This window comes from Chaetura pelagica, unplaced genomic scaffold, assembly GCF_000747805.2.
Source record: "Chaetura pelagica isolate M959 unplaced genomic scaffold, ChaPel_1.0 scaffold657, whole genome shotgun sequence".
In the NCBI taxonomy this organism is placed as follows: domain Eukaryota; kingdom Metazoa; phylum Chordata; class Aves; order Apodiformes; family Apodidae; genus Chaetura; species Chaetura pelagica.
Window position 1 is genome coordinate 172902 of NW_009953931.1, and position 13120 is coordinate 186021.

The following is a 13120-nucleotide window of genomic DNA, read 5'->3' on the forward strand; positions in this document are numbered from 1 at the left end:
AGGGAAACTTTTAAACATCTTTTCTATCTCACAGGCACACTATAAGCCTGAGATCACTACAAACAAAATCTTATTACCTTAGAAGTCCAAAGTTCTGCAAGAAAAAAGGCAAAGCAGTATTATTTCTGATGTTATTTTTCCTTTTGCTCTAGGATCCTGGCTAAAATTCTGCCTAGGATCATATTTAATAATATACCTCCATCTTTTCATCTTATCACTGAACCCTGGCAACCCTTTACCACCTGCTAAGAAAACTAAAAAAAATGTTGCATTGCTTGTGCAGGAGTCTCCAGAAGGGCTCTCAAAGTATGGTACATTCATTAGTTATTTTGGCTGCACAAACTCAACCCCGGACAAGAAAGGATTAGCCACATAGTACAGGAGAGGAATGTGAAACACAAGAAGAGTGAAACAACATATTCAAGGCCTAGAAATCTCACTTCATGATTGCAAATAAAGTCACAGGTTATTTTCCCAAGGTTATGGGCTGGACTAGCCAGCTATTTCTATCAAGTAGAAGTCCATCTTGCCCACAGGAGTAAGATTGCAGAGGATCTCGTGGCTCCTGAAATTTAATCTCTTCTTATGCCGTATAAGCAACATCCATTATATATTACATTGTATTAGATATTCTTATTACATATTATATATTATATGTATTTAGTATCTAGTATACTGTGTATGGTATGTCATATATATCTTGTTCTCAAACTCAGTGTACTCAGTATACTCTAACAACATCTACCTACATTCTTTTCTCTGTATTATCCTTAGAAACCTATTCTAAAGCTAATCACAACTTGCAGCTTGATTTTACTCCTGACCAGTGTACATTAATTTCTCTAGCATAAAGATTATCCTGTTAGGCCAATTGTACATCTCTGATATCCAGGGAAGTGTTCAAAGCGGGAAATCTTCCATCATCTTGGAGCTTGTTTTTCTAGAAAGTGTCAGTTTTTTCTTAACCAATGCACCAGGAGAGAAAAGCTATAGCAAGCATGCTGGGTTGAGAGAGCTCTGGAGGGAGAAGAACAGCCAGGCTTTTGGTCTACACCCAGGGAAAAGTGGGGAGCAACGTTTAGGGCACATCTCCATTGCATGAGTGCTTTGGGTACCCATTAACTAGCCCTGGGTGAGCGTGTGGGCTCTGCACGGCATGGCACAGTCATACCACCAGCAGATAGCAGCTGGCACCCCAGGCACAGCATAGGGCTTGGGGAGCCCAAATCCCTGCCTTCTTATGGACAGGGTGGTGTTGCTGCTCCCCAACCCATGCAAGCAGAGGCAAAAAGTTACAAACCCCTTTGCTGTTTCAATAACCTGCTTGTTTATTTTCCAACTAGGGAGGCACAAGCTTTTGTAGAGAAGTTTGAAGGAGCTCTGGGGAAAGGGAAAGGCAAGAAGTTGTATGCATATAAGATGATGATGGCAAAGGTAAGTGCTGCCATGATGCCATGGAAAAGCTTGGTTTCCTGATTATGCATTCAGCCCATTTTGGTTGAGTTTATTAACCTGTATTTGGTAAAAGAGACACCATGAAATCAGAATAAAACTTCCTGCCCACATTCAAGATGATATTAATCTGTGATGATTAGAGACAGAAAAAGCGGAAGTTTCTCCCTACCTGAATCTCATTGACACCTTCCCTGAAGCAAGGGAGGGTTTGGAAGAGCATGATAAAACATGTTTTTCTGATTGCAATCTCCAAAACCTTGATCTGATTGACCAAGTACCCCTAAAGATGAGAGAGGCTGTGCCAAATTCTTGTACTGCCCCATGGATTCTTGTAAAATTTTATTTTCTTCAGTTAATGAGACAATGGTAACTGTGTTTTATGATTGAAGTTGGTAACCAAGATGCATGTTGTCATGGAGATTATATTGAGAAGTGAAAAAAAGAGCCAGGCCTGAGATGATTAAATCAATGGGAGTTTAACCACTGGTCTGACAAGGAAGGATTCAAGCTCACTATTTTATAAAACTAAATCTTGTTTTAAATATAGTTGGCTCTGCATCTTTCAACCCAGAGTTAGGTCTGAATTTTCCAACCCTACGTAACATGATAAACGAATAGAACAACTACAGCTTTCCAAATGTCTGAGAAGGTTAAAATTCAGATGATGAATGTGAACACTAGGAGGTAGGTGGCTTTTGGATGGACAGTAGTTTCTGATACAGTTCAAAAGTTCAAACCCAGACCAGAGTTTTTGCTTTGGACTTTACACCCAGTCCTAGCAATGCTACCAAACTCTGACCTTAGAAAGCCCTGCAGATGAAGCAGCCTCCCCCTTCACCCCTCTGTGCTCACAGTGATGTTGTCTTGTTTCAGAAATGGGTGAAATTTAAGAGAGACTTTGACAATTTTAAAACCCAGTGCATACCCTGGGAGATGAAGATAAAAGAAGTGGAGAGTAAGTAGAACTTTGTGCTGTGCAGTGGCAGTGAGAGATTTTGTAAGACAGCTTTGCCTTCATCCAAGCAATGCCCCAGCTCCCTAGTCCCCAGCTTCTGCTCACATCCTGGACACCAGAGCCAAAAATGGACCCTGGGCAGCACTGGGCTTTGCCATTTCCATTGGTGGTGGGGGGTCTGCTGGGAATGTACTGGGCAATACTCTGGGGTAGACCTGTGGGTAAAGGAGTCCAGGTGTTGCTGAGAACAGTTTAACCCTCCTACACTCCTGACCACCAAGTGTCTTCTTGTTCAAGGTCACTTTGGCTCCTCAGTTGCTTCCTACTTCATATTTCTGCGGTGGATGTACGGAGTAAATCTTGTCCTTTTTGGATTAATATTTGGGCTGGTTATAATTCCAGAGGTGAGTGCTTAATTCTCTGTTCAGTAATATCTTGACCATTGCTGAACATGAACATGAGATTGATGACACAAACAAGTGTCTTGTATCAGGCAGTGCTTTAGAAAAATGAAACGCGTAAGGACAATTATTTACAAAGAATTATTTACAAGGCTGTTACTGACATGGGAGCAAAAGTTGAATTGAAATCAGGAGACCTAAATTACTCTGCCCAGCCACAGCTAAAACAGGAACCCAAAGATCTCATTTGAGGCTATATTTACATTTTTCATTAAAGTGAAAAACGCAATCTAGGAATCCTTCTAGGTACAAGCTATGGCCTGTAACAGTCATATAAGAAATGGGCTGTGCTCTGAAAGTGACTAAGAAACCCTCCCTTTTGGGCCTTTCCAGGGGCACAGCCCCACAGGAGAAACCATCAAGGGAAGGAACAATTTCCCAAGCACTTTGCCAACAAACATTTTTTGGGGAAAGCACCCTTTTTTATACTTCTAATTGAGATGATTCACAAGGAAGAGTTTTAATTTTAGTTTTTTTCTTTCTTGTTGTTCTTGGAGAAGGAAAAGGATCTCATAGTCAACTTTACATGATAATTTATTGAAGAAATTTTTAATGTAGCCATTACAGCTCTGGCTAAATTACTCAGCCCAGTCTTCAAAGGCTGTGCAATCTGCAGACAGTGGCATCTGTTCTGTTCAATGCAGATTTTTATGGAGCAAAAATGCAGCAGAGTCTCTCCTGAGGACCATGCTTTTGTTCTCCTTAATGAGGTTGTTCACACTATCAAAAGTAAAAGCTCTGTTTTCTCCCAGGATGGAAACACATAACCATCAGCACTGAACAATATAAATGTATTTTGTTAGGAACTATGCATATGATAGAAGACTAACCAGCTTTTGTCTTTAAAGTATGAATACTATTACTCATTGCCTACTGAGCTGTTACGATATGGAGGGTTGATAGGCAATAAATGTTTAAGCATAAATGATTTTGAAATTAGTTAGATAGCCCTAAAAAATAAGTGATAGATGACATGCTAGGACCTTTCTAGGCTATGAATACTAATGAGATATTTTGGTATAGCCATCAATCAGAGTCTGCTTGTAAATATATTATTAACTCTCCATAGCCCTTGACGTTCTGTCTGAAATCCAATAGCTTCCGGACTTGCTGCAAGACCTGCTTTGTGTGATGCCATCAGGAATGGTTGTGCCATTAAAACTGTTATTTGGATTATTTTGTCATACACTTTTTTGCCTAAACCTAATTCAAGACTATATCATACTAAATACACAGCAAGCTCAACCCAGTGCTCCTGACTTCTCTCAAAGGAGGAATCCTGCATAAATAGATAAAGCTAATCCTTTTATTGCATTAGATCCATGAAGTTCAAGCAAATAACTTCTTGCTAAAGTAAGGACATTTAAACTGGAGTTGTTCGCTGAGGGATACAGTTCTTTGGCAAAATAGTTCCTGTGCAATTAATGTTACCAGGGAAAGGGGACTCCTCTGGTTATTTGGGTTAAATTAATTCTAAATATTTTAAACTTCTGCTCTAGTATCAAGAAATCAACAAAAAAAGAAAACTAACTAAAACCTGCTAATAACTGTCCAGTGTGTTATATTATACCAGCATCACTGTTATTAATGTTCACCAGGTCCTAATGGGAATGCCATATGGGAGCATGCCGAGGAAAACTGTACCCCGGGCTGAGCAAGCAACAGCTATGGATTTTTCAGTTCTTTGGGATTTTGAGGTAAGTACAGGAGCATTAAGCATAAGAGATCAGTTGAATACCTCCTAAAACCCTTCAGAAGTTAGTGGTGCTACAGGGACGAATTTGTTCCAAGATAAACCAGCAATGCACCTGTTCCTTCCAGAAGATGAAGACACCTGCTGCCACAAAATCTTTGTGGATCTCCAGAAATTTCTGGCCAAAACAGCATGTGGACATGCAGGCACCTGCATATGGATTTGAACTGCATCCATAAAGAAATGAGCTGGCTGGCATATGTCACACAGGTGTGTGTGTATGCACACAAACAGACATCCATTTCTCAGTGTTTCAGGAACATAGCAGATGCACTTTTATTCCAAAGGGAACATATCACATCCCAACACAGCGGGCTAACACTATGTGAAACATGCCTGTCTGGGGTCAATGAGGTGCAACAAGACAGAGTAAAATCCACTACCTCCAGTGGAGCTATACGTTTCCACACTGAAGGAAGTCAAAGCAAATTTAAGAAACCCATATCTTTTTATCCACCCAGTATTTTCCTTAATGAAGCACAACAAGCCAAAGTTATGTTTTCCTATGAGCAGTAGCAAAAGAAGGTGCAAACTGCCCAGTGGTGAGCTTGGTGCAGCTCACTAAAACCATATTCACAGAGCTGCATCATAAACTCAGGAAAAAAAAAAAAAAAAGATCCTTTTTCAGAGGAAAAAACACCCAATAAATACTCTTCTGCTGTATCTTTAAATCTACATAGAACAACCTATAGAAATCTATATCATCACCTCACATTCATAATGTAGAATGTTATTCTGAAAAAAAAAACAAGCAAAACCAACAACAACCACAAAAAAAAAAAAAAAGGTAAGCATGAGAGCCATTTAACTTCCAACTAGAAAGGCAGGCAGCACACAGGTGAAATGTTGATCTACCCCAAACCTTGCAGCCAGAAGGGGAGTTCAAACTGCAGACCCCCTTCATGGGCAGGGAGCACCTGGCCATGCCACTAAATTTGGTTATTCTCTTGGGAAAGGGATTGCTCTCCCCCTTCCTGCCATCCCTGTTCCCATGAAATATTCCAGCCTGAAGCTGGAACTAAAGTTTAGGACTTGCACCCAAAGGGAAAGCCCAGGTTTCCAGCCGTCCACAGTGCTTGGCTGCAACCCTGACTCACACCTCCCTCCAGTTAATCTTTGCCTTTGAAGATTTAGACCAAAGGAATTAAGTGTTTTTAGGGGACATCCCAAAAAAGAAAAAGATGTGTGCAGAGGGTGAAGAGATTCTGCTGTGGCAAACACTTTGGGATCTGACGTTCAAAGCCACTGCTTCTGGAAATATTTTTAAATGCTTGTTGGTGCTGGCCCACATATTACAAGTGTGCAACTCAGTCCTTCTGTAATAAACACCATCATGACTTCCTCAGCTAAAAAAGAACCCAATAACTACTTTAATGTAAGTCAGATTATTTATATTAATTTATTAATGAGGCTTCAAATACTAGTGTGGCCAGGAACCTGACAGGGACAGACCTTCATTCACCATCCATTTTCTGCTGATGTTCCTTTTAGCTCTTTCTCTCCTAGCACTTTCACCCACTTGCCAGAATCCCAATCCAGAGGTGAATTAGGGACACAATGAAAAATACTTCACTGAATGAGAAGGTCATTTGAGCCTCATACTGTAAAAATACAAGAAGTAACATTTAAACTCATTCATTCAGAATAAAACAAGACAAAATCCAAACTGCAGCTGATTTTACCTCGAAGACCATAAACAACACACATAGAAGTAAGAAAACATGCTCTTGGATGAGGCTGTACCACTGCATGAAAGACTAGCTACTGTGGCCTGCCAGGCTCCTGCCTGTGGCTTGATGCACACACCTACATTTCCCTGCTATCACCAAGGGACTGATCCTCTGAACCCCTCTGCCACAGAGGTCCCCATCCCATACCCACTCCCTTGCTGCCTGACACCCTGGAGCAATAACACAAGCCTGAGAGCAACCTCCAGCTACATGGTAACAATGTACACCCATTCCCTCTGCAGTCAGAAGCCATCAAATTAAGCCCTTCACAGAGGCCTGCCCTCTGAAAATGAATAGATGCTTATTCCAGCCTACTCTACAGGAGAAGTGCAATGGAGAAACATATTTCAGAGCAGGCATAAAATGAAGAGTCAATACTGTGATCCTGAAAAATGCATTTCAAGAGAGAGAAACCAAGGAAACGTATCCTTTGGCAGCAAGGAGGTCACATCATGGGTTTCCTGAGGAGCAGAAAGGAATAAATCTCGCTTGAACACCAGACACTCTGTCTCACAAATGGAGTTTAAAGAACATACTGGATGATGTGAGCAGTGAAACTCATTTTTCAGTCCCCACCATCTGATGAATCAAAAAGATAAAGGTTTGGGATTACCACCTGAGAAAAAAAACTTCACTAGCACCTTCCAGGAACATGATCTTTGTATTTTACAAGGTGTTTTTTTTCATTACACCTCCCCAGCACACATTATACATAACACGTTATGAGCTCCAAGCATCCGTGCTGCAATCTGCCAGCTGTGGGCCTTCTGCACTTCTCCAGGTGGCTCAGCAGCACTGGCAGAGAAACATGTGCAGCCATCCCATACCTGTGGCACTGCACCTTGTACAGAAACACACAGCAGATGTGGCACCCAGGCATACCAAAGCTTTATAGTGGTTCAGAATGGAACACCTAGAGCTTTGGGGCAGCTTAGTCTAATTGATTAAAAGAAAGAAGTCAGACACTGAGAAAGAGTCCCAGAAAGGTTGTGGGATCTCCATCCTTGGAGGTTTTCAAAACTCAGTTGGACATGGCCCTGAACCACAGGGCTTAATTTACAAAGTGGCTCTGCTTTGAGCAGGCAGCTTGACTAAACAACCTCCAGAAGTCCCTTCCTGTGTCAATTGCTCCATGTCTCTAAACAAGATTCATTACACAGCCTCTGATAAAAGCTTCAAGTTATCTCTGACTTTTGCTCCTTCCAAAGGCTTTATCAGAGAGGAGTTTGCTCAACTATCATGGCCAAACTAATTAACTACACTTACCTTATGAGCTGAAAGACAACAGGCAAAAAATAGAGAAGTGCAATATGCAAAGATACACATCAACTTGGATGAGATAGAACAGAAAAAGAGGAAGAGATTGCTAATGCAGTTTAGGAGATCTGTACACTCATTGAATGCCCTACAGTTCATACAGCTATCCATACATCTACTTGAGACAACATGCTTGATACCATATCTGAGCTCTGCCTTCCACAGAAAAATAACACTTTGATTTTAGTCTTCAGTTATATTTGCTCTGCAGGTGGTAGCCAGTAAAAGGAACTAAACTTGTGGGGTACCAAGCATCAGCTGCCTCCTAGCTGAAAGGAAAAATTTCATATCATGGCAGGAAACCCCTTTGCTACAGCATTTCTACAAGATTTGTGTTTGATACTGGCTTAGATAAGCAGGTGGGCTACAGCAACAAAAAAAAAGGAATAAGGAGCTTTTCTAGGAAGGATGAAACAGTGATGAATAAGAACTACATTTTCATTTTGAGCCAGTATGCTCTGACGTGCTCTCCCTCTCTTAGGAGGATAAGCTCATAGGAGGATGGCTCAAAAAGGTGAGAGGGCAGCAAACAGCCAAGAATGAGACACTAAACAATTTTCCTAGTTCATTTTCCTTGTTTTAAATCTTCAGTTTTCACCAGTAACCTCTTCTCTGCAGGGAAAAAAAATAAAATATAAATAAATAAATACATACATAAAGGAAAGCAGCACAGCTTACACAAAGGTTTGCTTTTGCTTTTCCTCCAGGGCTACATCAAATACTCGGCACTGTTCTATGGCTACTACAACAACCAGAGGACAATTGGCTGGCTAAAATACAGGCTGCCAATGGCATATTTCATGGTCGGGATCAGCGTGTTTGGCTACAGCCTGATGGTTGTTATAAGATCGTGAGTACAGCTGGCCTTGTCCTCTCTGCAAAATCCACCCAGAGGAGTCTCACAGCTGGATTTCCCTCCACAGGCCTGGCCCACGGCTCAGTCCAGCCTTGGCCAGAGGCTGAGGGAGTGTGGGGCAAAGGGGGCTGTGAGCTGCTATATCCATGTACTCAGTCCCAGCATCTACCCTACTGGCTCTGCTGGGCAGGGTGGGCCCAGGCAGTCCCCTGCCTCAGCCTCGTGTTCACCTGCATTATTTTGAATCCTCCCACCTCCTTCTCCGCTCCTTCCTCCTCCTCTCTGGATCACTTCAGCCCTTCCTCCAACACTACTACAGAACCATCAAACAGGCACATTTTGTAGTTGAGGGAGGATTTTGCTTCCAGTAAATTTCAAAGGCTGCTTTTCCCATCCTTTCATTACAAAAAAGTCACCAAAACATTCCTGGAAGCCAATGTGAGTCACAGATGTGCAAAGGGTACAGAAAAGAGCCAAATGCTACCAGGCTGCTTTTGATGAGTTTTAAAGCGAGGGCCCCAATCTCTGTGCCCCTGCTGCACTGTCCCTGATCACCACCGAGGCCCCTGCAGCATCCCCAGGGCACAAAGGATGCAGCCAAGGAAGCTCTTGCTGTTAATACAGTCTCCACAAAGCCAAAAATAAAACCCTCTGTCTCTCCCTAGAGGCCACAGCGCGCAAAGGTTATCCTTCCTTTGCAAGGAAAGAATGAGCCCTTGGATTTGAATCGCTATCGAAACAGGCCCTATTGCTGTGCAGCAGAAAGAGCCTCTTGAGCCTTTGGCTCAAGTGGGACATGGGGATTTGCTGTACATTTGCCATGAAATTGCAGCATCTGTTGTCTCGCCTTCCTTGAGGGACTGGTGCTAGGAACTCTAGTGGGAGTTACAGAAGGATTTCAGGGATCAAATAATAGAGAGGGAATAGCATAAGCCATATCTGCTCCTTGGCTGATTAACAAGAATAATCCCTTTTCTCTCCCTGCATGGTTTGCTGCAAGGTCTTTTGCTCCAGCATTGTGCAGCTACTGAAATCTCACTAAAACTTAGTGTTGCAGTAGGTGCATTGGAAGCACCAGTGATTTTTTGCTAAATTTTACTAACTAAATGTAGCTGTAATAGTATATTGCACCCTAAATAGAATTTTTTTCCTGTAAATAGACATTCTTCATCCGCTAGCTGGTGGAAGCAATCCTTAACCTTCTTTAATCACCTATGCTAAGTTTTTTCTGCATTACTGTTTTTAATACAAGACCTGCAAAGCCCTCTTTTGGCAGCTCAGTCCTCCTTAAACCTGAAGTCTCACAGCCTGTGATAGACAGTTGCACCCAAAACCCCAGAACAGTCACCCCATTCCTTCCTTACCCACTGGCAATCCCAAGCCACTGGTGCTGATTTGCAAAGCTGAAGGATCTTGCCTGATCTTGCCACTGCATTATGTCCTTGCGTAGGATGGCACGCAATGCCAATGAAAGTACAGGAGACGGGGATGATGACAACTTCGTTTTCAGCTGGAAAATGTTCACTAGCTGGGATTACCTCATTGGCAACCCAGAGACAGCAGACAACAAGTTTGCATCCATCACCACCAGCTTCAAGGTAACCCTCTCTGGCATTTCTCTGTCTGCTTCTGGGGATGCTCCCAGCGCCTGCCGTGCCAGAGGTTTAGGGGGAAATCTGGGAACCTGTACAGCATCTCTCCATACAAACAGGGTATGGGTCTGAGTCCCTGCACCTCCAGCTCCCATACCATGGATCACCCCAACAACCTTTTCAGGGTTTGAGAAAAAAAATCTGGTTTACTTCAGGGCACAATTCCTCCGCCATGTTCCCACGGGACACGGCAGGCTGTTCTCTACTTGATGTCTTTCAGTCAAACCAGGACAAAGCTTTGTTTGAGTTTAACACAAACTATTGATTTCAATACAACCAGAACAGCATGGGATTAAGTTTCATAGCAGGGTAGAAAAACACCCGTTGTTGCCCTGTGCTCAGTGCTACAAGATTCACACTCCAATTCTGTGAACATTCCTGTTCTTTCAGGAGTCTATTGTGGATGAACAAGAAAGCAACAAGGATGAGAACATCCACCTGAGGAGGTTCCTGCGGGTTTTGGCCAATGTCCTCATCATATGCTGCTTGTGTGGGAGCGGCTACCTCATTTATTTTGTGGTGAAACGCTCCCAGACATTTTCCAAAATGCAAAATGTTGGATGGTATGAAAGAAACGAGGTAAGAAAACTTTGCTTCCAGATTTCTGCTGTGATAATTTACCTTGGACATCAGCATAATCATTGCCACAGCTTGAGGACAGCATCTGAGGCAGAGGGACTCCCTACCAGAGGTCCCTATGTACTTGATTCTTGTACCTTTGTACTTGATTCAGCCAGAAAGCATATTGGTCTCCCTGACAGGTTCTAGGGAAAACTAACAGGTCCTGAAAAGATGGAAAAAAACTCCTACAATAAATAACAATAAAAGTCATTGAGCTTTCAACACGTATATCATTGGCCACTTTTTAAAGCATTTTTACATATTAATGCTTACAAATCCTGTTGTACTACAAAGCTCTCTGGGTGTTAGAATTGTCCACAATCAGTCATAAAGCTAAAAACAAGTCTTTATCATCCATCTTGAAAAACAGAAATAAGAAACCCCAACCTGCAGAAGAAATCAGTTGTCAAAATTTTTCTGTCTGATTTCAGAATGAGAAGTTCAAATCTTGAAGCCCTTCACATACACCAAAAAAAAAAAGGCATAATTCCAATGTGTACTTAATTGCCATGTATTTATGTATCAAAGACAAATTAAATTCAAAGCCATGCATTTTCATAATTCCCTCAGAAAACATTATCAAGACAGCACTTTCTCACAAAATGTTTTGATTTATTTCAGTTGACTTTTCCCAAAGAAAAAAAACAAAAATCAGTTAAATAAAAAAAAGTTTAATGTCTGAGATTTTCCTGGTGATAACTTGAGATCTGAATATACACAGTTTTGGATACTGGTCCCTCTCCTAGAAAGAAAAGGACAAAAAAGAGACCTGTGAGTCAGAGCCTGCCAGCAGCTGTACAGACACAGTCCTCTGAAGGCCAACAGGCACTGTAGGGCTATAAAAAAAAGAGCTTGCAAGTCATGCCTGAGCTAACGCTGACTTGCCAATGACCTCACTGACCACAGTTCAATTTAGCATCTCACACCATATAGAGGAACAAAAATACCACTAGGACATATTTTCATGAGCTGCAAAACTGAGTCCTTCATGTGCTTCCATTCAAATCCATGATTGCCTATTGCAAAAGCAAAGGTGCTGAATGTGGAAAATAAACATTAGCATCAACTAATTATCTTTATGCACACAAGCAGAGTCTTGTTCTTCCTCTGAAACTAAAATAAGAACCTTGGAGCTGATGCAAGTAGCACTGCAAGGGACTTGAGGAACCTAAATATTCATGAGTCTGGACTGACAGGGAACAAATGCTTTAGAGTTCATCCCTTTGAGATAACAGCAAAAGTGCTCCTGCAAGAGCAAGCCATGCAACCCAGCCCTGAAGCCTGACACTGCTGCCTGCACACTAAGCAAAGACAGGGGCTGAGCTTGCTTTGGCTTCCTCCCTTTTATAAATCTTTCAGAAAGCTCCAACCAGTCGCTGGCAGCCCTCAGAGTAATTCTGCCACTGTTAACATTAGCAGTAATCTTGTTTTCTTCACGTGGCAGGTTGAAATTGTGATGTCCTTGCTGGGCATGTTTTGCCCTCCTCTGTTTGAAACCATTGCTGCCCTAGAGAATTATCATCCCCGCATTGGGCTGAAGTGGCAGCTGGGACGGATCTTCGCCCTGTTCCTTGGGAACCTCTACACGTTTTTGTTGGCCTTGATGGATGATGTCAATGAAAAAGTAAGAGCTGAGCTGAAAAGCCACTTTCAGTAGTAGTGTTGTCCGGAGCCAAGGGCAAGCACAGCCTGTCCCTGCAGCCAGCAAGGATGATCACTCCATTTGCAGCAGGTGCTTCCGTCCTCCCCTGGAGGAACCAGAGCAGTTTGTTCTGCCCTGAAATATTACAGAAAGGGTGGAGGCTCCCCTGCACACATTAGCCTTGCTGAAGGTTTGACTCCTCTATGTGTGGGGAGCAGGCTGCTAGCTCCCCAAAACTCACAGTGCCCCAAGCTGCTTTTGGTCTACAGGGGCTGCTGCTCCCCTGCTCATGGCAAAAGGGAAGGAGTTTCTGTGCTATTTCCAGTGCCAGCACAGCAACTCCACTGTAAGTAAATTACTATATACTGGGTGGTAACTGGTAGGGAGAAACCCACCATGTCAGGTCTCTCCAAACGTATCTTCTGGGGCCCCCATTTCCTGAAGTTTTTGACTGGGAGGTGTCTTCATTGCAGCTGGCTGAAGAGGACGTGGTGAAGAATATCACGCACTGGATGCTGCTGGGCCACAATAACTCGTCTGCATGGAACGACAGCACTGCCACCCCACCTCCCATTGATCCTGCAGATGTGCCCAGGGGACCCTGCTGGGAGACAACCGTTGGCATTGTAAGACATCCATTATGTATTAAGTCACGTGGCTGGTTTGGGGTGGGTTTCA

General features: G+C 42.7%; 1 protein-coding gene across 1 annotated transcript in view; it reads left to right on the plus strand.

Annotated features, from left to right (window-relative positions):
• The window catches only part of TMC2 (transmembrane channel-like 2), a 31250-nt gene that overhangs the window by 4593 nt on the left and 13537 nt on the right, over positions 1 to 13120 (plus strand). The window contains exons 5-13 of the mRNA XM_010001703.1: positions 1344 to 1434; positions 2329 to 2410; positions 2708 to 2814; positions 4470 to 4568; positions 8379 to 8521; positions 9978 to 10125; positions 10570 to 10758; positions 12245 to 12424; positions 12916 to 13068. Of these exons, the coding sequence (XP_010000005.1) occupies positions 1344 to 1434; positions 2329 to 2410; positions 2708 to 2814; positions 4470 to 4568; positions 8379 to 8521; positions 9978 to 10125; positions 10570 to 10758; positions 12245 to 12424; positions 12916 to 13068 (1192 nt within the window). The remainder of the gene's footprint in view (positions 1 to 1343; positions 1435 to 2328; positions 2411 to 2707; positions 2815 to 4469; positions 4569 to 8378; positions 8522 to 9977; positions 10126 to 10569; positions 10759 to 12244; positions 12425 to 12915; positions 13069 to 13120) is intronic.